This window comes from Watersipora subatra, chromosome 11 (genome assembly GCF_963576615.1).
Source record: "Watersipora subatra chromosome 11, tzWatSuba1.1, whole genome shotgun sequence".
In the NCBI taxonomy this organism is placed as follows: Eukaryota; Metazoa; Bryozoa; class Gymnolaemata; order Cheilostomatida; family Watersiporidae; genus Watersipora; species Watersipora subatra.
The window spans coordinates 9120568-9143106 of NC_088718.1; the positions used below are offsets into that span (position 1 = coordinate 9120568).

At 35.7% G+C, this 22539-nt stretch overlaps 1 protein-coding gene across 2 annotated transcripts in view; it reads left to right on the top strand.

The window, feature by feature from the left end:
- Positions 1-273: 273 nt before the first annotated feature.
- The window catches only part of LOC137408331 (putative nuclear envelope pore membrane protein POM 121B), a 55573-nt gene continuing 33307 nt past the window's right edge, over positions 274-22539 (top strand). For both annotated transcript variants that reach the window (XM_068094822.1, XM_068094823.1), the window contains exons 1-7: positions 274-312; positions 3149-3269; positions 6139-6346; positions 7933-8041; positions 10215-10602; positions 17143-17219; positions 18214-18427. In XM_068094822.1, the coding sequence (XP_067950923.1) occupies positions 293-312; positions 3149-3269; positions 6139-6346; positions 7933-8041; positions 10215-10602; positions 17143-17219; positions 18214-18427 (1137 nt within the window). In that variant the 5' untranslated portion in view covers positions 274-292. The remainder of the gene's footprint in view (positions 313-3148; positions 3270-6138; positions 6347-7932; positions 8042-10214; positions 10603-17142; positions 17220-18213; positions 18428-22539) is intronic.

The window sequence follows — 22539 nt, forward strand, 5'->3', positions numbered from 1 at the left end:
AGTCTTGACTCACCTTGTTTTATTTCGCCTGGTCCTTCCGTGCTAGGACTAAGCGTGACTTTATTTCAATCGCACTTAAAAAGCGATATACAATCGCTCTCGTTTAGCCATAAACCCACCCATGTCTTTGTATAGGAAGACCCGCGGGTCGGGGACCCCACCCGGGCACTTCTAACCCGGTGGGTCAAGACCGGACGAGCTACCCGTGCCAGCTCTACTTTCGATGTAATGTAAGCAGTTTCATGTATGTTGTATTTGGTAGGATTGAAAGACACAGTCAGCTGAGAGAGAAATGGGCAATGCGCCTAGCAGGTATGCTTTCAATGATTGTTTCATTCAACACTTCAGAAAATAGAATGCTCATAGAAGGGTTTGTTATTTGTCATTGAGATATGAGTTAGTATGTGTCCTTCAATTCTGTAACATTAGTATTAGTTGCCTACATTCTGCAAAACTGCAATTTGAACGCCATGGTGCTCTATTTTTCAATCCTTCTATAGTAGCGTTTAATTAGAGTTGGTGTTCAAATGAAGGTAGCGATGTATTTTTCAACTAGCTCACCAGCATTTTTGCACACCAAATTTAATCCTTTCATGGATGAAGTAATGCTAATGTCGCCTGTTTTACATTTTTCCTCTAGCGGATCGACATCAATACCATCGACCTCAGTATTTTTTCTAAACCATTTTCTATATACGTCAAAGTGTCTGACCAAGTTGAACAAGGAACTGCTTTGATTTTAAAATATTAGCATGGTACTGTTGCTATTTGTTTTAATGGTGTCATTTTCAAAGTTTTAAAGAAAAAACTGTGAAGCTTTGGAGTTAGAATCCGAACTTCGGTATGTCATAATAATAGCTGCTATTACATCGTATGGTGTCCTTGAAGAGCATTCCTATTGGTCATTAAAGCGCATTGAAGTTTTTAGGTCAGGCCACCTTATGGATGATTTTGAAGACAAAAGACCAGATTTAGGCCCTAATGATTTTTAATCAGAGTGTAGTTTTAACGATTGTGATGATCAATCGATTGTGATGACCAATCTTTTAAGGTATATCATCACTAGAATCATGGCAGCCACTAGAGTAGTGCTGCACGATAACACGATATAATTCGATATGATGATATATTTCAGTGGACGATTTTTTATTTGGTCAGTTTTCAAGTCGATATGCATATCGAAGCCGATATTTTATCGAAATATCAAGTAATTTTACTTCGCAAATTTGGAGTTGTCTATTCTCTTTATTGTAACGAGGTGACAACTCCGGTTTTTCAACCGACATTAACCAATATCTTCTCATATCATTCATATTAAAGCCTAACACTATATATCGAAAGAAGACAACTCCAATGTTCGATATTTTTCGATATTCGATATATTTTGAGACCAAATAATCGAATGTACATGCAAAGAGAATGTACATGCAATGTACATACATCGTGCAGCACTACACTAGAGCCACAGCGAAAGAGTTAATAGTTATATGCAACCGAGTCATTATTAGTACTATTTAGTAGACAGTTTTCTACTGATCACTTTCTATTATGGATTGATAAAGATAAAAAAATGTAATGGCAGACAAATAGAGGTGGCGTTCAATTAAAGGGTGGCATTGTATTCCAATCATTCTTCTATAGTGGCATTTTTTTAGAGGTGGGGTGTTCAAATAAGTTCTTACAGTAAATACGGATAGCTCCGGAAACACATTTCTTATGTAGCGTTAATAAAGCTCTTGTTGAAAAGAATAGCGGGCAATACGCTTTTTCAAATTAGTGAATTTTATGTTGTCACATCTTGGCATATTATTAAATTACCATTATGGAAGTCCAATTGCATACCGATGGTCAGATTGCAAACTGTATTTTAACATCTCAACTTTACTTACAAAATAGCCTCGGTCCTTATTGTAATCTTTCAAATATGATTCAATTGTATTTTTAATCATTTATAAAATCATAAAACACAAATACAGACATTATCACCAAGATGTTGTCTAGAAAATGTGTCCCAGTTAAATGTTTTTGATAGCTTTTAGGTCACATAACTGGTATGAAAATGCAAAAAGGTTTACTCAAAACTATTCCAGTCATTGAATTCATGCAAAAATACAACATGTTGGAACTGTTTGTTGATTGATAATTTCAGCAGAAATTGAACAATTGGCTCAGGAATCAAAGGTGGTTTTGGTTATAATGGACTAGAAAAAGAGTCTAGCCTAAACATTTTGACTTTAAACTAGCATCAAGGCCAGCATTATCCGAAATATCTTTCACTTTTTTATTAGATAACTTGTAGCATGTATAGGTTTTTAATGCAAATTGCTACACTTTCACGACCACAGTCCATGAGTCCATTAATTAGGGTAGTTGTCCTTAATGCATGTACAGGGGCACATCCTTAATGCATGTGCAGGGGCATGTCCTTAATGCATGTACAGGGGCACGTCCTTAATGCATGTACAGGGGCACGTCCTTAATGCAGGTACAGTGGCACGTCCTTAATGCATGTACAGGGGCACGTCCTTAATGCATGTACAGGGGCACGTCCTTAATGCAGGTACATGTGCAGGCTTGAGTTTCTAATCATATAGGTGTTTAAGGGGCTGGTTCTCCCTCACTAGACAGTTTTGAACCCAAATATTTGGGTATATGCAAGGCATGGAGCATATGAATACCAAGTTTGGGTAAAACCAGTCAAACTTTGTGGAAACTTGTTATGTTCATGCAGACTAACAGACAGACAATGACAAAGTGAAGTTTATTAATAGACACATAGAAAATGCATTTTGTACAAGTTGTTTCGAGTATGCAACCTTCTCAAGTTGAGAATAGTTAGACAGTGTTGAGATAGTGTAGCAAAACTTTTATAGAAGTGTAATTTTATATCGTTTGAATATTATTAGAATGGCATGCTAGCCAAGTTCATATATTTTAAAATAAACTTGAGATGTTTATAACTGGTTATTACAGGTTTGTACCGACTTTAAACTTGTCACGGTCAAAATCAAATATTCAAGGTGTTATCTGACTGGTTGTGTGCGTTGTTGCTAGAGCGGTTGTTAAAGCACATTTCTAGTTGTTTTACTTCCTCGAGGAAGATTGCACTCGCTGTAGTTTGTCATATTTTGTTTGTTTCTTTTACCAGTGGTCCAGGTGTGGCAGGAGCTGAGGAGCCTGCTCGACAGGCAGCAAGTGTCAATAACTCTCATCTTCATTCAACAAGCAGAAATGGCCTTAGTTCCTCCCAGGCGCCTTCTAACCCATGGGTGAGTGATCTCTGAAACAAAGTCAAGTTTATAGGCAAACTCAAATACTTAACCCTTTTGCAGGCATAGTGACATTTTTGTCGTTTTGTGATACTGACTAAAGTGGGCAGAGCGACTATTATGTCGCTGCACGAACGTTTTTTATAAATTGATTTCTTGTTAGCTAATTGCCTTTTGTTTAATTTTTTACCAACAGTAAACTAAAATAAATTGGTTTCTGTTAGCAACAAAAACTATGCTGTTTTGAGAAGAAAAAAACGATTAATTTTGCCATACGAAAAATCCGAAATAAAAACGTATTTAGATAAAATTGGGGCTTTTGTTTGTAGCTTGTTACTGCTTTTGTTTCTGCTTTCTGAATGTGTTCCCAGAGTGCAAAAAAAAAACTTTTTTTATTGTCATGGCATCCTCCAAAAGCTATAGGCAAAGGCAAGGCTATAAAGGAACAAGAATAAGCACATGCTGTCAAGACTGCGGTGTAAGCCTCTGCAAGGTCAAATGCTTCCAAAAGTACCATAGCTAGAGAAAAAGTTATATGAAGAATTAACTTGAAACATGTTTGTTTGTATTTACCTGTATCATGAAAACATAATACACGTATACAATATCATAAATAAGAGTATATCAATGACTTTTTTTAAATCGATTTGTGAAAATTTAATGTGCCCAGGGGGTCTCACATGGCCAAAAAACTCACCTGCGAAAGGGTTAAGCCATTCTCGGCTTTAGTTTAGTTTTCCTTTAATTCTATGTCACGAGGAGTAGTATTTGTTGACATGGTAAGTACTACAACGGTTGCAGCGGTTTCGCTTTAATAATAATTATCAATGGAAAAGTTTATCAGAAATTTGGTTGTGTAGTATTGATCTATTAATTTGTTTGGTATTTGTCCCAGGTTCTAGTAGTACAAATGGTACAAATCCAAAAACACATTTTTCACTGAACATGCATAGATGTTCGGTAGATCTCCCAATCCTCGCTAATTATAGTTTAAATTATAGTGGAAACTTGAGCAAAATAATTTCTTACATTTGGTTCAGCAAATTGAGTCTCTGGTTCAAATTTAAAAAGGATAGGTGTGAACTATTCAAATCTTCTACTGTGTCATAGCTATTATGGGTAATATACAGGAAACATTCAGTTAAAATGTTTGTGAGTTATTATCTCCACCTATCAGCGGTTTGTTGTGAGACATGGTTCAGCTAATTTATATTGCGCTTTCCGAGACAGCGGTGTTGTGTTTGCTCTATTCTAGTCTGTCTCTCTGAGCACATGCATTGCATGTCTGTTCTATACCTTTTGAAGTTATCTCCTAACATGTTTACAACGTTTAATGTGCTTACCGACAGTTTTTGCCGTTGCATTCATAGAATTATGTTAAAGGTTGACTTGCAACAAAATTCGCATTACAGTTATTTGGTATCAAAAGATTCACCATGTTTTACTCTGTTGTGTTGTAGGGGCCAAATATGTGGAAATGCGATTACAAGCTCTTAATAGCTCAAAAACAAAAAGCCGTCATAGATTGGAATCCGTTTATTTATCTGACATAGTCATTACAGTTTGGTTATTGTCTTGTCACGTGATGTTCTCACGTGAATTGAAAGGCCAATAAAAAGCTCAATATAAAACTTATCGTAGTACTAGTTTATGACAAACACTTCGGGTTTTACCGAAGACCCCGTATCAAGTATAGATGCTCGCTACTTTACAGTTTTGTTTCGGCTTGGTCTAATCGTCAAGTCGTAATCTGATCATGTGGCCCAATACTTCGCAAATAATTTCTGCAGCACTTTTCGATTATCACAGGTGGCCAACAGGCTCGTCATGATTATCAGGCAATGATATGTACACCTTCGAGCTAAGGTTAAAAAATTAAACGAATTTTTACGGTAAGTTATAAGATATCAGTGCTAAAAGTGACAGCATTGCAGTGACGATAAAACAGACGCTCAAGAACAATAGACATGATTTTATTGAATGCGTGAAGTATATTTGGGAAAATATTTCGACGATTAAGGTTGCATGAAAGTGTAAACAGAAACCAACTTGATAACAATAATGTCCCATTTGAGCCGTTTTGGAAAGAATGTCCAAACTACGGCGGTCTCGTGTGGCTGCGATAAACTGTCGTTTTGTAGCTTTTAAGAGCTTGTAATCACATTCCTACATAGTTTGCACCTACAACACAATAGAGTAAGACATGGTGAATCTTTTGATACCAAATAACTGTAATGTGAATTTTGTTGCAAGCCAACCTTTAACTCTAGGAAAGATAATCTCTTGAGGGCATTGTTGATGTTAGTTTGTCACCCACTAGGTCACCCACGAGGTTTGTCACCTAAAGAATTTCCTTCATCTAGTTATCCATTATGATTATATCACACAAGCTTATGGTATGCCGTGATTGGTTGAAAATATTTCATCGTCAGGGTTAACTGCATTACTTCGTTTGACGTATGGATTTATTGTAAAATTATTGAATGAGCAGACATCAGCCTTGAATGAAAAAAGTATGTCTATGCAAGAGGTGATAAAACCTGCAACCTTCCCTCTTCTGTTACAACGTACTGTTCTGATTCATTATTGAATTTTTTTTTATAAAACTTCTAGATGAGTATTTTCTGTTGTGTAGGGTTTGGAGATGTAATCATTAGTATCCATTAAGGAGTTGTGTAGCAGCGTCCAATTGAGTCGCTGCTAAAATTTTAAAATAAATTCAAACTCACGATTTCAGAAATGTGACCTGCTAACTCGCCATTTACCAAACCCTTACCTTAATGATGATACTTTTGTAATGCAGTTACTGTACAAGTTTCTGATTTACATAGTCTATGTGGTAACAAATAACAATAGTTCATATTTGTAGACGCCATCTGGAACTAAGCCCTTTGTACCAGCCACTCCCACTTCAGCAGCTCGTCTAAATGGCTTCTCATCGCCCACAGTAAGCCGAGCCAGTCGTTTCAACACTTCCTCTGACAGCATATTCAGCACTTCCTCACCTTCGGCCATGAGGAAGTCTCGTTCGTCTCGGGCACGACACAGTCTGCACCAGATGGGCGGGTCTAGACTAGGTAGGTCAATGCCTTGATCGAGAGTCAGTTTAGATATGGCTACCGTTTACAGTCGTATCTTGACATACGAGCCTAATGCGTTCTGAGACTGAACTCGTATGCCAATGTTATCATAAGTTAATGCACCATTTCCTATATAAAATAATTAAATTACGAATTACTCCATTTCTCATACTATGAAAAAACACTTAAAACTTAATGTTTCGATGGAGAAATGCGATTTACTTGTTGTAATTCGGTCAATCTGCTCTCAAAGTAGCAAATACCTATTTAGTTGTTATTATCGGCAATAAAATTTAACATTACTATGTACAGTTATGTAAGGAGTTCTTACCTTCGAAAGATACATAGTGGTTAATGACTGCGTGAGAGAGACTTGAAATGAACGCGTTCAGTACACGAGGCTTTTGTGGCGCTACTTAACATAACAAATATTTGAATTTAACTATTGAATTTAGCTTACTAAACACATTTAAAGCTAAGTTCCAATTTTTTACCTAACCTACCTTCAATTTTTGTCTTTGTATGATCTTTGTATTTTTGGTTAATGGTTTGGTACATTTTGCCTCGCTTTTACACAACTTTTAGCTGACCTTTTTAAAAAAAATTCCAACCTGATTTGACAAGAAAAAACGAGTTCAACAAGAAAGAACGAGTGATACTGTTTTGGCTCCGATGTCCCATCTGAGCCGTTTTAGAGAGGGATTTCAACCTACAGCGTTTTCGTGATTGGATGCGATTAACTGTTCGTTTTTAAGCTTGTAAGAGCTTGTAATAACATTTCCACGTATTTTGCATCTACAGCAGAGTAAGACACGGTGAATCTTTGGATACCAAATAACTGTAATAGGAATGCTGTCGCAAGTCAACCTTTTAAGTATTTATTAACAATTGCGTCGTTACCTATTCGCTGTTTTGTCGACACATTTGACCATCTACCACGACGAATTAGAATGTGATGGAAATTGTGTATATATATATAATTCTCAAAGTTTGTCATCTTTTTTTGGTATGTCCAGCTATAATTATTAAAAATCTGTAATTAAAATTCCACATATTGCTGATCTTGAACTCACTAAGATTGCGAATGCTGTCTGATAATCCAAAACTTTAACCATGAGACCATGGTAGCTCTTACAATTGTTCGCTCATACTACATAACGTAGACATCCTTTTCCGTTTTCACACCAGACATATTAATTTACACTCTATGAACTCTTTTAGCTCTATGAAATGCAATGCTTTTTCGTCCTCACCGTATTACAGCTGATTTGTTTTCAGCAAAACGATATCAACAATAGCTTCTCTCGAAATTAAAATTTGGTGATTAAAACTACTTCATGGCCTCAACGTATGTAATAGTATTTGTTGCCAGTTAAAAACCTGTTTGCAAACCGGCACATGCTACATAATTGGTGGTTGTAGGGGCAAGTTCTTTTTTTTGTCATTTGATTTTAGTAATCCTTTTGCATATTTCATGCTCAAAAACTCCAGCCTATTGCATAAACATATTTCATCAATCCTTTTTCCGTGCCCTCATTTGTCTAAAGTGAGTTGTTTGATTGAGGTCTGTGTGTATTGACTAGGTGTGGTACCTGGTATCAAGTACAGCTCCTCTCACATTCCTGTGAATCTTCCTCGTCGTGGCTCTGTACGAATACCTGCTGCTGATAGAATAACTCCTGGATCTAATTCGTAAGTTTCTTGTTTATAATAAGAGTCAAAGTGACAGCAACTTTTGTTGCAATTTTCAAGCCTTTGTATGACTCACTGTCACCCGTTCTATTAGATTGCAACTCAACGTTCTTAGATTTTAATTAGAACTCCTACTCAAGTATCACTGTGAACTAACTGTTGGGCATCACTCAAATACATAATCTTCTACTAGCGTTCACAAAATGTTGTTAAAAGGGATAGCTAAAAATGAGTTTTTTTTAGAAATAGCAAATCAACTAATCATATGATGCTAATTTTGTTGGATTAATTCATGAATAAAATTGGACATTTTGAAAAGTCAATGATCTGCTGGCTATTTTGAGCACAGAAAGGTAGCATCGGTTATCTTAACTCATCCACAACCCATTAATTTTCATGCCATTCACTCCAACTATTTGGGACTCGTTCACTAGAAAGGTCATGGTTTGTTAGAACATGATTCAAATCAGCAGAAGTAAATGTTATAATAATTTTGAAAGATAAAAAGTTATTTTCGAGTTTGATTTCTGCAGTGCTTTACTGTCTTACTTCTGATTCAGAATATTCGCTTCTAGATTTAACAGAAAATTCAACGCAATCGATGAAGTTTGTCACCGTGTCACCGTGATGTTTTACAGTTTAGGTTGATATCAAAGTAGGTTTAGTATTATTTATATTATAACTATTACAACTATAATATATAATTGAGACAGTTTTGATTTTTTCTGATCATCCAAGTTTTAATTTACTTGACCAATCAAAAATTTCCTTTTATAACTTAAAAATGACAATACTTGAATGGGTAAAGCGTGAATATGAGATAACAAGATAGCCTAGCAACGAGCAAAATACATGAATATGAAAGTATACAGCTTTATTGGGCTTTCACCATTTTACCAATGCTGAGTTTGGCTATAATTAATGTCACATCCATTTCTCATTGTAACACCTAAGCGCGTGTGTATCTTGGTAACAAATAACTAAATGACATGGCAGCAAAGAAAACGGATAAGGATTGTTAGCTTGTGTGGTTTTGTATTTTATCTTTGTTTATGTAATTGAGACTTAAGCTCTGTGCGGCAAACAGATTTGCATCTGAGTTTCGAACTTCAGCAAGAGTGTGTCAGTTGTTACCGGCTGGGCAAGTCGGCGTCATGCGTTAATAGGTTTAATCGCACAAGCCTACAGTTATTTGGATACTCTCCTGCTAACTGAGGGTTTGTCATGTCTTTTGCTACATTTGTACCAGAATTTAAGTTTTTATGAATTAATAAATCTATTTTGTATTAAAAATAGCACACAGATTACTGTTTTAAGCTACTTGTAATTATGTAACATTCATATTTTTCTATCAAACCATAGTTTACCATCATGGAAATCAAATGGCACACCAAATAAGTGGTCGAAAAGATATTTTGCAGTTGTCAGTAATTTATAAAATAATGTTGAATCAAAGCTGCTTATCACATTCATTAACTATGAAAAAATGCATATAAGCTTGCTCATGTAACATTCACAAACTGAGTTTCCTTTCCAAATGAAACCCCATGATAACTTTAAGTGAAAGGATACACGCATGTATGTCTTCATGGCAAGCTTTTAAACTTGTTTGAATGAGAATTAGTTGCCTAAGGTCAACATCTAACATCAACAGTTTAATAAAATGTGTTTAAAAACAAGGTGTGGTTTTTGTTAAATACTGTTAAAATGATGTTCTAAAATCACTTTTGAGATATTCGTGTACATAATCAATTTAAATTTATTGGGACTTCCTTTCCATGAGTGTTATAAACATAGTTGGACAGTTAATGTTGTTTTTTGCCAGTTAAGGCTGGATTGGGTGAACACGTGACCTTGAACTGTCAGTCAGTGATACGGTGTCATGAGCGTTGGACTTGCAATGATTTATGTGGTATGATCAAGAAATGCCTTTTATTGTTTTCACTACCAGTGATTTCCGGTTTATGACACCAACAACTTAAACTACATGCACAGTCGTACCTCTACATACGAGTACTCTGGCATGTGAGAAACTTGAGACACGAGCTGACTAAGGATTTGTCCACTCTCACTTTTAATACTTTTTTTTTCAGTTTTGGCTGGTTTTCCTTTTCAAATATGGGTTAGTTGTTGCTATAAAATGTTGCTATATTGTAATTTTCCTTTTTTACAGAAAGCTTTTTTTATCAACACATCAACAGCCAGTCCCGTCGACTGGAGAAGTTTTGGATCAACTTCGTAACAGAATGGAAAAGCGAAAACGAGATGATGGTGAAGGGCATAAGGGTGAAGCGGATAACTCTAACACCCACCCCGTGACTGTGTCACCTAGTTTTGTTGACTCGAAACGTCGTAGACATGATTCTGAAAGTACCGCATTGACTAACCATGAGTTTGTCACCCCGTCTCCTATTCCTATGAACAATAAGACTGACTCTACGGCTAACTTAGCCAGACCGTCTGGTGTATCAACGTCAACACCTGTCGGTGTGTCACCAAAGAGAGACGGGCATCTGAGAACAGCAATAGCCAGTAGTTACAGTTCCTCCAGGCGTACAATGGTAAGTCATCATTGTTATGTTGATGCTTAATATGCAGCCTGACAACGACATCATTGTATTATAACTAGTCGTGCTTGCGTGTAACTTTTAGTGTTTTTGTTGGCTCTGTTGTCATACAGTTAGAGGAGAATCTATCAAAGTTATAAAACAACTTTTAAATATCTTGTGTAATATGCATCAACAGCATATCTGCGACTAGCTATTTCACTGGTACCACAATGTCTGCGAATAGCCCGTCATTTAACCTTTAGGCGATACCATACACTTCACCTTTGAGTCGAGATTTTGCATTGAGACAAGGTGTCATTGTATCTATCTATATAAATCTCAAGGTTTGTCATCGTCTGTTCGGATGTCTGTCTGTCCAATGATAGCTAGTAAAATCATGGAATGAAAAGCTCGCTTCGTGCTGGATTTGGACTCACGAAGATTGCAAGTGTCAAACCATGCACTTAACCCTTGAGTTGTACAGTCCGTAGCATTTTATCATTCTTATCATATACCGTATGCACACGCTAAATGTGCACTTTTGATTAATAACTAATACAGTCATACTTCGACTTACGGGCTTAATGCGTTCCGAGACTGAGCTCGTATGTCAATTTACTCGCATGTTGGTGCAATTTGTTTATATATAGAACAATTAAATATATATTGATTGGTTTCCATACTCTAAAAAATGCAAATAAAACACTCAAAACAAGATATTGTAACAGAAAGAACATGTTGGTTATTGTCCTAACTTAACACATGCTTTCAAAAAGCAACAAACAAAAACAATGCAAGGAAATGTGATTTATTAAAATGTAAAATTAAATACCTACAATAGCAGCTAACGCTAGCATTTGCCAGAGAGGGAGATATAAGTTATCCTTCATTACAACAGTTGACTTTGATAAATTTGGATTTAATCAAAGTCTTAGAAGACAAACTTAGAAGCAAACCTAAAAGCAAACTTTCATTTTCAATTTGACACAATTAAAATTTCTTCGGCATTCATAGTTTTAAAGTTGCTCGCTGGTTAGCTAATTTTTCCTTTGTTTCGCTTTCACGACTAGCCGGCCGTTTTAAGATAAACCTATCTAAGGACATTTGCCTTTGTCGCCCTTTCAGCATGTTGCGATTAGGCCGAACACAGGTGTCGTCACAAAGGGTTAATTCACGACCACTAGCCAACTTGTCCGAATGTCTATTTTTATAGTTTTGATAGATAGCACCAGCCTTTTCTCATAGCATCGTTTCAGTTACGCTGTTACCGGCCAATTGTTTATATTTTATCCAATGCCTGAGCAGTCTCTCCATCAGCGGTCGTGAAGATCGCTGCGCCGTTTAGAAACTATGGTTAGTCCTTTTGCGAACTAAATGCCCTGAATATAATCCTTCTGTTTGATAATTGTGGATGTATTTCGGTCATATTGCTTAGCTAGCTCAATCACGCATACACATTTCGCATATTTTTCAATAATTTTCCGTTTTAAATCAATTGTTATCATTTGCTTTTTCTTTGCATTATCTTTTATTTTACTGGTAAACTTTCGGTCTATGCACAGTACTTTTAATTTACATAATTCTGCACTGAAAATCGCACACAAAAAACACGGTACAAAAGTATAACCTGAGCAGATAAAAATACAGAGTGATGCTGTTCTCATAAAACACCTCCGGCATATTTGGCAACTGACTCACGTGCTCGTATCTCAAACGTGGCTCGTATGTTAGTGCTAAAACTTGCTTAAAAGCTGGCTCGTATCTCAAGTTCCTCGTACGTTGGAGAACTCGTAAATTGAAGTATTACTGTATCACCTTTTGCATTTGTTATTTTTTGAAGTTGTTTAAAAACTAATTTTTGCTACCATTACCTTTTTTTTTAAATTTGTAATTTTTCAAATGTGCTGTTTCAATTTAAAATGTTCCGTTACACTTCTATTTCTGGTTTTTCATGAGGTTCGATTGCTAAATCGGTAAAGGCTAACACTTTTTACGCGTACAATTGTACTATTTCGAGTAGAAATAGCCTCTACATTCTCTCTCGGTTCAGTCAGACAGTGTACCAGACAAAGACAGTCTGATATCTCATATTTTACATTTGTACCAGTATCGAGTGGTACCAGTATTGTCGTATTCAACGTTTTGATTTATAGTTTCTGCTGGAACAGTAACCTTTTTTTATACACACACACACTTCTATGCACAAATTGTTATTATTAATTGTAGATATTCAGGATTTTTATTTTGTTTTCTCAGTTCATATTGGTTGTATCTTTACTAAATTATATTTTATTGTAATTGTAGCAAAACAGACCTAATTTAGCTATTACTTGTTGATTATTTCACATTTACATTCAAACTATTTTATAATTGTTTTATTTTGTTTCCTAATTTATTTGACCTGTACAAAACATTTTCCTTGTGATATGACATTTAAAAAGTTGCAGTTGTTTGACAAAATTCGATAACCTTTACAGTTGTTTTATTTGTTCTCTCAATTTATTCAAACTGCACGAAACACTTCTCATGATATGAAGTTTGAAAGTTAGAATGGCAACTGTTGCTACATCTATATATATTTCTCAAAGTATGTTCGTGGATATGTTGGTACATTGGTACGCATTCCGGCTATAGATTCTAAAATACGCTTTAGATTCTAAAATACGCTATAGATTCTAAAAGCTTGATATTAAGATCACACGCCTCAACGGATTAGAACTCATGATGATTTCATGACAACTTTCTAATCCGGACGCTCTACGACTGAGCTAGAACGCCATAGTAGTCGTAGAAATTTTAATGTAACGAATACATAATGCGCGTGCTAATTATTTTAGCTTTGAGCGTCGACTAGTTACGATGCTACTGTTCAGAACTATTTTGGGGACCTAAGTATATGCAACGCAATGCTTATTTGTCTTTTTTCGTTGGAGCTAATTTATTCGGCCCCACAATAATTAATCTCGAACTTAAAATTTGACGAATTATGAACTGATTATATGCGTTAATAAAATATATACGTCGCTGAACTTGCCATGGCGAGTTATCTGTATCCGTTAAACGGTCTATCCGGTATCCGTTAAAATAAAAACATCTCGCAATGATATAACTAATGTTAATAGTTTAAGGGTTACTAAAATACATACTAAAACTTCTTTCAAGTATGTGTTTAGTAAACTAAATTCATTCGAGTTAGATTCAGTGTTTATGTTATACGTTTGTCTCAAAGGTAAAAACTCTCCACGTAGTACATTGTAATGTTATATTATCTTGGGCACGCAGACCATAACCACTAAATTCACTGAAATCATTATAGGTACCTATAGTTACTAAGGTTAACATAGTATTTTGGCACTATTTTTAATGGGGATGATTAGTACCTATAGCCTACGATATTAGCCTACATGTCAATTTTTGCATGCCAACACTGAAACGAACTGAAATCGAATAATTGTATACCAAATAATTTTTGATGGTAATCGTAGCGAAATAGATTATATTTAGCCATTACTTGCTAACAATTTCACATTTACATTTTTCCTTATAATTTATTTCAACGAAACACTTCTTCCAAGTTATGAAATTTTAAATTTACAGTTTAAAAACCTTTACAGTTGTTTGAAAACCTTTACAGTTGTTTTATTTTTTAATTTAATTGTTCTGCGCAAAACGTTTTCCTCATGATATGAAGTTTGGAAGTTACAGTTGTTTGACAAAGTTTGAAAACCTTTACAGCTGTTTTTATTTTCTTAATGTATTTCAACTACACAAAACACTTCTCTCATCTGTAGTTTGAAAGTTACGCCTGGTTCCCATATCGATTGCGATACTCCGGCGGTAACTTGCGCAGCAAAACGTTTGCGACGTTAGGGTGCGTCAGCATATGTTCACATATAAGCTGCATCGCTAAACATAATCGCGTAATCAAATAAAATGTTTGCTAGCCACGCCGTTTCTATAATGGCGACCTCCACTCGTACATTGCATTTCGGGAAGGTTTTGCCTGCGGCATTTTGCAAAATTTTAACAGCGCTAAACTATTGCGATGCCGCCGGCAACTACCGGCGGTACCCGGCGCGTAGGTTCCCATTTCACCGCTAATAGCCTGCGGTGCTGTCGCCGGTGCTTTGCGACGTATATGGGAATCAGGCTTTAGAATCATAAATGTTGTTATATGTTAAATACAAATCAATTTTCTCTCCGAAGACTTTTTTATTACCCGGGCAACGCCGGGTAGCACAGCTAGTGTTAAATAAAATACATTTTTTGTGTAAAGATTTTTCTTACCTGGGCAACGCCGGGCTTTCACTTAGTAATCACATATACAGGCAAATTGGTGCTCATCCAAGGATGAGCATTACCTTGTGTAAGTAATAAGTGTGCGTATAAGTAATTATTGCAAGAGATGTAAACCGCAAATCATAGCTGTGTCGTATCAAATTTGTCTCAAAAATGCCGCTTGATATCTAGAATGGTAGACAGTGCATAAATGATTTTATTGGATGGCTACAACTTTTTTCAAACATGTCGCAACTAAGTCTTTGTTAGTTGTAACTATCACAGCAAAACTAATTCAACTAAAGTTTAGATAATTTCGTTGCCATTTGAGGCAGTTTGACCAGGTTATAGACAGGTAAAAGATAAATCTAAACGACAATTTCTGTAGGAAGTAGTTTGTTTACAATAAGCAGTTTTTCGCCAAGTAAGACTTAGATGCACATAATTAGAATCATTGAAGTTCCCTCCTAATAAAGATACAGAAGTTGGGGCTTTTATCGTCAATATGGAAATGGTTAATTTTTTTAAGACTGATGAATGGTCTCCAGCAACAAAAAAGCCAATTTCCGATCTTAAAAAAGAAATATTCATTAATTTCAGAAGTGTAATGGTGTACAGGTGGTCCTTGTTTAACATCGTTAATTTGTTCTAAAAAAAACTGTCGCTAAATGAGTTCCTGATTAAATTAGTTAGATCATTTCGTCATCAGTTGACAATATGTTTGATAGTCTACTACTATACTTACACCATTTTTACTTGCTATATTTCTCTCATTATATAGTACAGCATAGCAGCTGTATTTAGTGAAAAGGTTTTTTTGCTACATTTTGAGTGGATACAAGAGTGTTACACTTGGAAATGAACACGGCGTACAGATATAGTCTGTATAATATAGAAAGCAGATGACTAACACGAGAAAATACTGAGCGAGAGACAGTCAACTTTTGACTTTTAATTCAAAGAAAGAGATGTTCGTAAATTTCATAAGTGTAATGGTATATTTATTTCCTTGAAAGTATGACTTTTAGGTTATGAAGCACATTGCAAATTATGTTTTGACTAAAAGCAATTGCGATCTCTTGTTCGTCTATCGGCTCATGCAAATTGCCTCAACCTAGTCTTGTTAGGTTAGTGATGGTTATATATAGGTGTTACCGGCAATTTACATTCTATTTCAGTGACGTGAAATTACTCTCTCCAAAAAGCTCTATCGTGAACACGGAATATTTTTAGACAGCTTTATTGGCTTTAGCAAATACAAGTGCTTTAGTTTGTCAGGCAAACTTTTGTCCGACACTTGTCTCGTTTTCGTTTCAAAGATCACTTGAAACTGGTGCATTTGTCGCTTCGGCCCCCCCAAAAGGGCTTCTAGTGCACCAATTGAAAAAATAATCGACTGCATTCGAAGTATCTCATGTCGCAATTTTTTGGTATTTACGAACTTTGCTGTAATAACAGGGGAGAGCAACACCCACTAAAGTCCTAAGCATAGCCAATAACTAGCAAAGCATTTGCATTATCATGTTGTTTTGTACCACAGCTTGTCTATATGCAATAGATAAAGTTTCCGGTCATAGCGTGACAAATGCGAGTTTGGAGTTGTACGCTCCCACATGGGAGTTATCATTTGGCGACCCCTTTGAATAGTTTTCAGATGTATTCAAGAATCAATATTTTCCCTGCAACTACAAGTGTATGTTGTAAAAATCCTCACTACATTATTATTATATCTGCATTGCTTGCAATTTGTTACACGCATGACCATGTAACTACTTGCAGCAAAATATGCAAGTAAACCAATTAGTACGTAAGGAAAAATTAATAGCCTGAGAAGATGTTGCAGACTCTGAAATTTTTGTACAAAATTGAGGATTCAATTGTGAATTTCGTCGAACAACTTTCTGACCTTTATGGTTGAGCGACTGGTATTAAAGATTTGCTTTTTACTTTTTTGCCTCATTAGAATCAATATATCTTAATTGTTGTTATTTATGGGCTGTGCCACATTTATATTCACATTTTACAAGCAGTTCTCTCAATCTGTTTCCTTGTGAATGTAGGCATTGATTGTTTATACTGAAGCCTTGCCGCTTGATCAGGGCCTTAGAACTGTTATATTTGCACAGTTATGCCCACAAAGGTTCAAGACTGTCTACCTCACACAAGGAAATAAATAAGATAATTCTGATTAAATGGGCAGCATTTTACTTTCTCGAATAGGTTCCTATATTTTAGCTTAAAAGTGGGCGTATCATTATGATTTGGGTATTGTAGAAGCGCGAATGTCCTAGTGGCTATGAGGAACCTCTCTACAAGCGCTCCATAAATATGAACTATCTATCAAGTAGCAGGTAAGACTCAGTTATATCTAATATATATTTAACTTTTATGTTTGTAGTCATAGTAATACTTAGTTAAACATAGTCATACGCATGCTTGGTACTGATGGGGCTATTGCTAGTTACCAGAATTCGATTGTGTATTTTCATTTTTTCTGGTACAGGAAAAAAAGAAATAAATTTAAAAGGCTATCCATCAAGGTCAATTTTTTATCGTGGCAATAGTGGTCGCTGAAGCAGCGCACAAATTTGCTTAATAATATTCATTCACAAGCACTCTGTTCAAACTGTTTTGTTTCGGTGAAAATAATTGTAGCTGAGCAATGATTATCAAAATTATTGAAATGATAAGTTTGGTATCTCCAATAACTTTTCAAAATCTTAAAAATTGAGTTCGTGGCTAACAAATGAGTCAATGAGCCATAATTTAGGCAAAATCATTCAAGCTGATACCAACACTCTCAACATGTGTGTTCGTATTATCAGACGTATCTGCTTATGCGTCCACATCAGTGCTGAACATTGTTCCATGTTGGTATCTTCGAGTGTTTTTAGACAGTTTTTGTGCATTGATTTTCATATTTGAAATTCTTCAATGGATAAATCGGTTTTGTACTTCTTGCTATTCAGAAACAGGAGGAGGAGTTTGATATGGTACATAAGCTACAGTTCTTTGTAGTATGTATGTCACACACTCAATTTACTTCCAGCTGGCGCGCGCCTGTATGTGTGTGTCAGCTGGAAGTAAATTGTGTTTTATAGGGATCTCTGGCAATGATACCATACAAATGATTTCCTCCCTTGCTGTGTTTCTGATTTTTACTACTTAATGCTTTTTTCAACTTTGAACACAGATGTATTACAGAATAATCCAAACACAAGTTCTATAAAGGAACTAGCAAAAAGGTGGTTTTATAGATCGTGGCCTCCTTTGTAGATTCTTTGTTGTTGTTTTTTAGTTTCTCTTGTAATATGTGATGAATGCGCCATGTAAAATATTTTTTAGAGATAGTTCACGTCGTGGTTCTCCCATGCCATTAGACAGAGATTCTGAAAGCGAAACAGCGTCAAGAATATCAGTAACTCCCCTTCCCTCTGTCAAGAATAGCCCTAGATCTAGTCCAGCTCCTTCAAGCAATCCTGCGAGTGGATCCCCTGTCCCACCAACACTTATCAATCCCAAGCTAGAGCCCAAGGTTACATTTCCATCTACCGAAGAGGTTAGTTGACAAAGGTCCTTGGTAATTACATCGTCCTCTATGAACCACTATCTCTCCTGCGTATCTAAACAAGGTTCATGTTTCATAAGTCGAGACCTGGTCTTGGATTCACTTTTGACCCTACTTTTACTCTACATTTTTGACCCTATTTATTTGACTGTAGGTTCACGATGAGCATGTGGTCTTAGCTGATTTTTGGTTCTTTTTTATCACTCCGATATCACTTTGTCCTTCGGTTATCAATATGTAGTTTGATTTTTGAATTATCCAACAGAACTGACCCCATGAATTTATTCATTTTAAACTTTTTTCAGTAAGTCATTTAGATTTAATTATCTTGTTTGAAGCCTTTTGTGAATAGCTGCAGATGATGACGTATTTGAATGGTGCTACCACAGCTAGTCTACAGTGATACTTGCGGTGTAAGGGTTGATCTCTGTTTCACGATATATACACACAATAGGCGCTCCTCCAATTATCCTTTCTAGGACCACTTACGTTATACAAACAATAAAATACATGTAAATTGCCTAATCCTCTCCAAGATCTTTCCAAATTCACCCCGTTAGCCATACAAAAAGGAAAAACTAGATTCAACCTTTTAGTTTGTGAGCTGTGTCATATTTGCAGTATTATTGGTTTGCATCAATAACTTTTCTTCTTTTTCTGATCAACTTCACTGGTTTTATAGACCGTGATTGCGATAATTTCACAATAAGCTGATTGAGAGCGCACATCTTCAACGTTCATTTACGACGATTTGCTTATTTTTCCTAAACAGCAAAGTCAATTCTGGGAACTAAAACTAGTAACAAAGATTTTATCTCTGCAATAAAGCAAAACAAAAAATACTTTATTATAAAAAAGCGGTACTACCTGTTGGTCATCTATATGTATGTAAGGGCCAAGATTAAATTGAACGACAACATACAATGATACTTCAACTCGTAAAATTCAGATTGATAGACCGACGCTGAAGCACCTGCACCAAGTGATCGCCTTGAAGTATTTCTGAACAATTGTGCAACTACCGATTTGTTTTGTCGACACATCTGCTGTTATCTCACGACGAACTAATATGTTGTCATGGAAGTGGTATATATAATAGATATAACGTTATACGCATTTCGTTGTAACGTTATACGCGTTTCGTTTTTTCTTTCAAGTGTGGCGATATAGATTACTATGGAAATCGAATGTGAGAACTCATCCAGGCTTGACGTTAAAGAGTTTTTCACATTTTCCTATATGTTTACATATAGGAGCATCTCATGTATACGTACATATATATATATATAAATATATATATATATATGTTTGCATACTGCAAATATAAGTACATACATACTGCTGAAATAAACACTTATCCAAAGGATAGTTACTTGAGTAAAGCTAATAAAGAGTGCTAAACACTAAGTATGGAGCAAATTAAAACAATTGTTTTAAATAGTTTTTCCTTAGCTTTCAGCTACTGTCAGTTTCAAGGATGCGGTATTTTCTCTGGTTGAGCTTTATTCCAAAAGAATCATACCGGGTGTTTATTGGTTAGTTTTTCCTCTCTCACACCACTGGTCTGTTTTGTCATTTTCTCATGTGAAAAAGAGGGAAAAATAACTCGTCAACACCAAATATGGCTCTTTTGGATTGCAGCCTAATGAGAGGAAAGACCACATCCTCGTAACTGACAATAGCTAAAAGCTAAGTTGAACTAATTCTTACATATATTCATTCATACCGTGAAACCTCTATTTGAACTATTATAGCTGCGCGATATATCGACGTGTTGATTTGTGTCGATGTTAATGCTATATCGACATGGCCATGTAGTGCTAAGCTTATATCGATATGAGGCATATTTTTGGCCAATTGGTTTATATTGTTAATAAACCACTATTTATAATTAGATAATAAATATTGACCACAGTAACTGTTTATGCGGGATTTATTGTTTGTGGTGTAAAAACTAACTAGATGGACGGTCACAAGTGCTATTGCCACTACACATTAATTGTTTCAGCAAGAAAGTCATCGGACGCGGCAAAGTTTTTCATTGAGGTTGAAGTCAGCAATGGAGTTGAGACTTTATATTGCAATGCTAGAAATCGGCAATGACTGTCCCTTGCGAAAAATTTTTCGTAATGGTAGAAACTTGTAGTTAGATTTTCGGTTTGTTGTAGTCATTTGTGTTAAGCTGTAGCTTGTCTTGGTGTTTTTATTTTGGAGTAGATTGTTTTAATTTCCAATTACATGTAATTGTTTTCGAACTTTTGGTTTTATTACAATACACTCTTCATTCATGTCATTGCAAAACCTAACATTAGTCATTAGAAATGCAAATCTCGTATCGAATATCGGTATCGTCGATATTTATTGCATATCATATCGAAATGCTGAAAACTCATATCGCACAGCTATAATTTGAACATTATAGCTATTTTTAACCCTTTTCCTATAGTAGTGTTTTATTATAGGCGGTGTTCAAATCCAGGATGAGGCTGTTTTTCAATGGGTTTTTCAGAACTTTGGGATGATAAATTTAACACTTTTATGGGCGAAGTGATGCTAATGTCATGCCGCCTATATTACACTATTTTTCAAGCGGGTTGACATTAATGCTGTCTGCCTCAGCATTTTTGCTAAGCCATATTTCATATGCAGTGCACCCTCAGGATACGATTACCCTGATATATGATTGTTCACTTTACAAAGTGGAACATGATTATTTTTCACCTCACCATGCGAATCTTATTTCACCTTACGAATTCAAGGAAACTTTCACACGAGTTAGTAAACTATCACAAATTAGGCAGTCGCTGTGCTTGTTGCGTACGTCAAAATAACGAAGACGCCGAAATGCTGTTTGCCAAAAATATTTTCACAATGCCTGAAAGAGACACGGTGACCATTTTCTCCCAGTTCAGCAGTTTTCCTGTGTGAAATAGTAAAAATTTTCTTTAAAACCAGTAGCAAAATTTGAGTTGCGATTTCTTCAAACAGTGGTCAGACAACTTCCCTTCACCTGCTAACAAAAAGTGCGTGTGTTTGGTAAGCTGAACTTACTTGAGGTGAATTCAAAGTTTACGTTATATGTACGTCTATTTGAATGTAAGAACTCCTTATGGTAAGTACTTATACATTACAATGCTACATTTTATTGCAGATCATAACCACTTAATACACTAAAGTTATTGTAGGTTACTATAGTTATTAAGGTTAGCATACTATTTTGTTACTAATTTTTAATATGTACAGCACTTATATAAAGTTTTGCCGATTTTTATCAGGAGATGTTTGCGTTATATAATTACTATGGTTTCTATACCCCTAATGATGGTTTTTTCACCATACGATACCGTCACTGGAATGGATCAAAATCGTATCCTGAGGGTGCTGTGTGTGTCGAAATATTAGGCCGAGTTAAACAAGAACCTACGTTGATTGTAAATTATTAGCACGATACAGTTATTGATTATTTAGTAGGTGTTGCTTTCAAAAGTAAACAAAATCCGTAAAGATTTAGAGTTACAAAAACGGGCATACCGCTGTTAAGTTTTAAAGACGTTTTCAATGTTTTAAAGTTATAATACATCATGGCAAAAGCTGCTATTACGTCTTACGGCGTTCCTGAAGAGTATTCGCAGCGTTCATAAAACCGATATAAAGTAATTAGGTTAGATTGTAAACCACATTATAGGCAAACCTAAAAACAATGAATATGATTTAGACCTTAGTGACTTCAAATCAGTATAGTTCTGATGATTGTGTCGATCGATCTTCTCAGGTAACCATCACAAAAATCATGGCTACCACTACAGCAACAATGAAAGAATTGTTATTGGTATAATCTAGTCATCATTACCACATTTTGCGGACACATTTTACTGATCCCTTGCTATTATGGGTTTGCAAAGATCAGAGAATGACAAAGTGGTGGGCAAGTAGAGGTGGCGTTCGATTACAGAGGGGCGCTGTATTTTTCAACCCTTCTATAGTGACGTGTTATTAGAGGTGGAGGTCAAATAGAAGTTTTAGGGTACAGTGCACCCCGTCATACGACATTAATTCGTTCCAGTGTTGGCAGCGTGAGGTGAAGATGTCATATAGAGAGTATA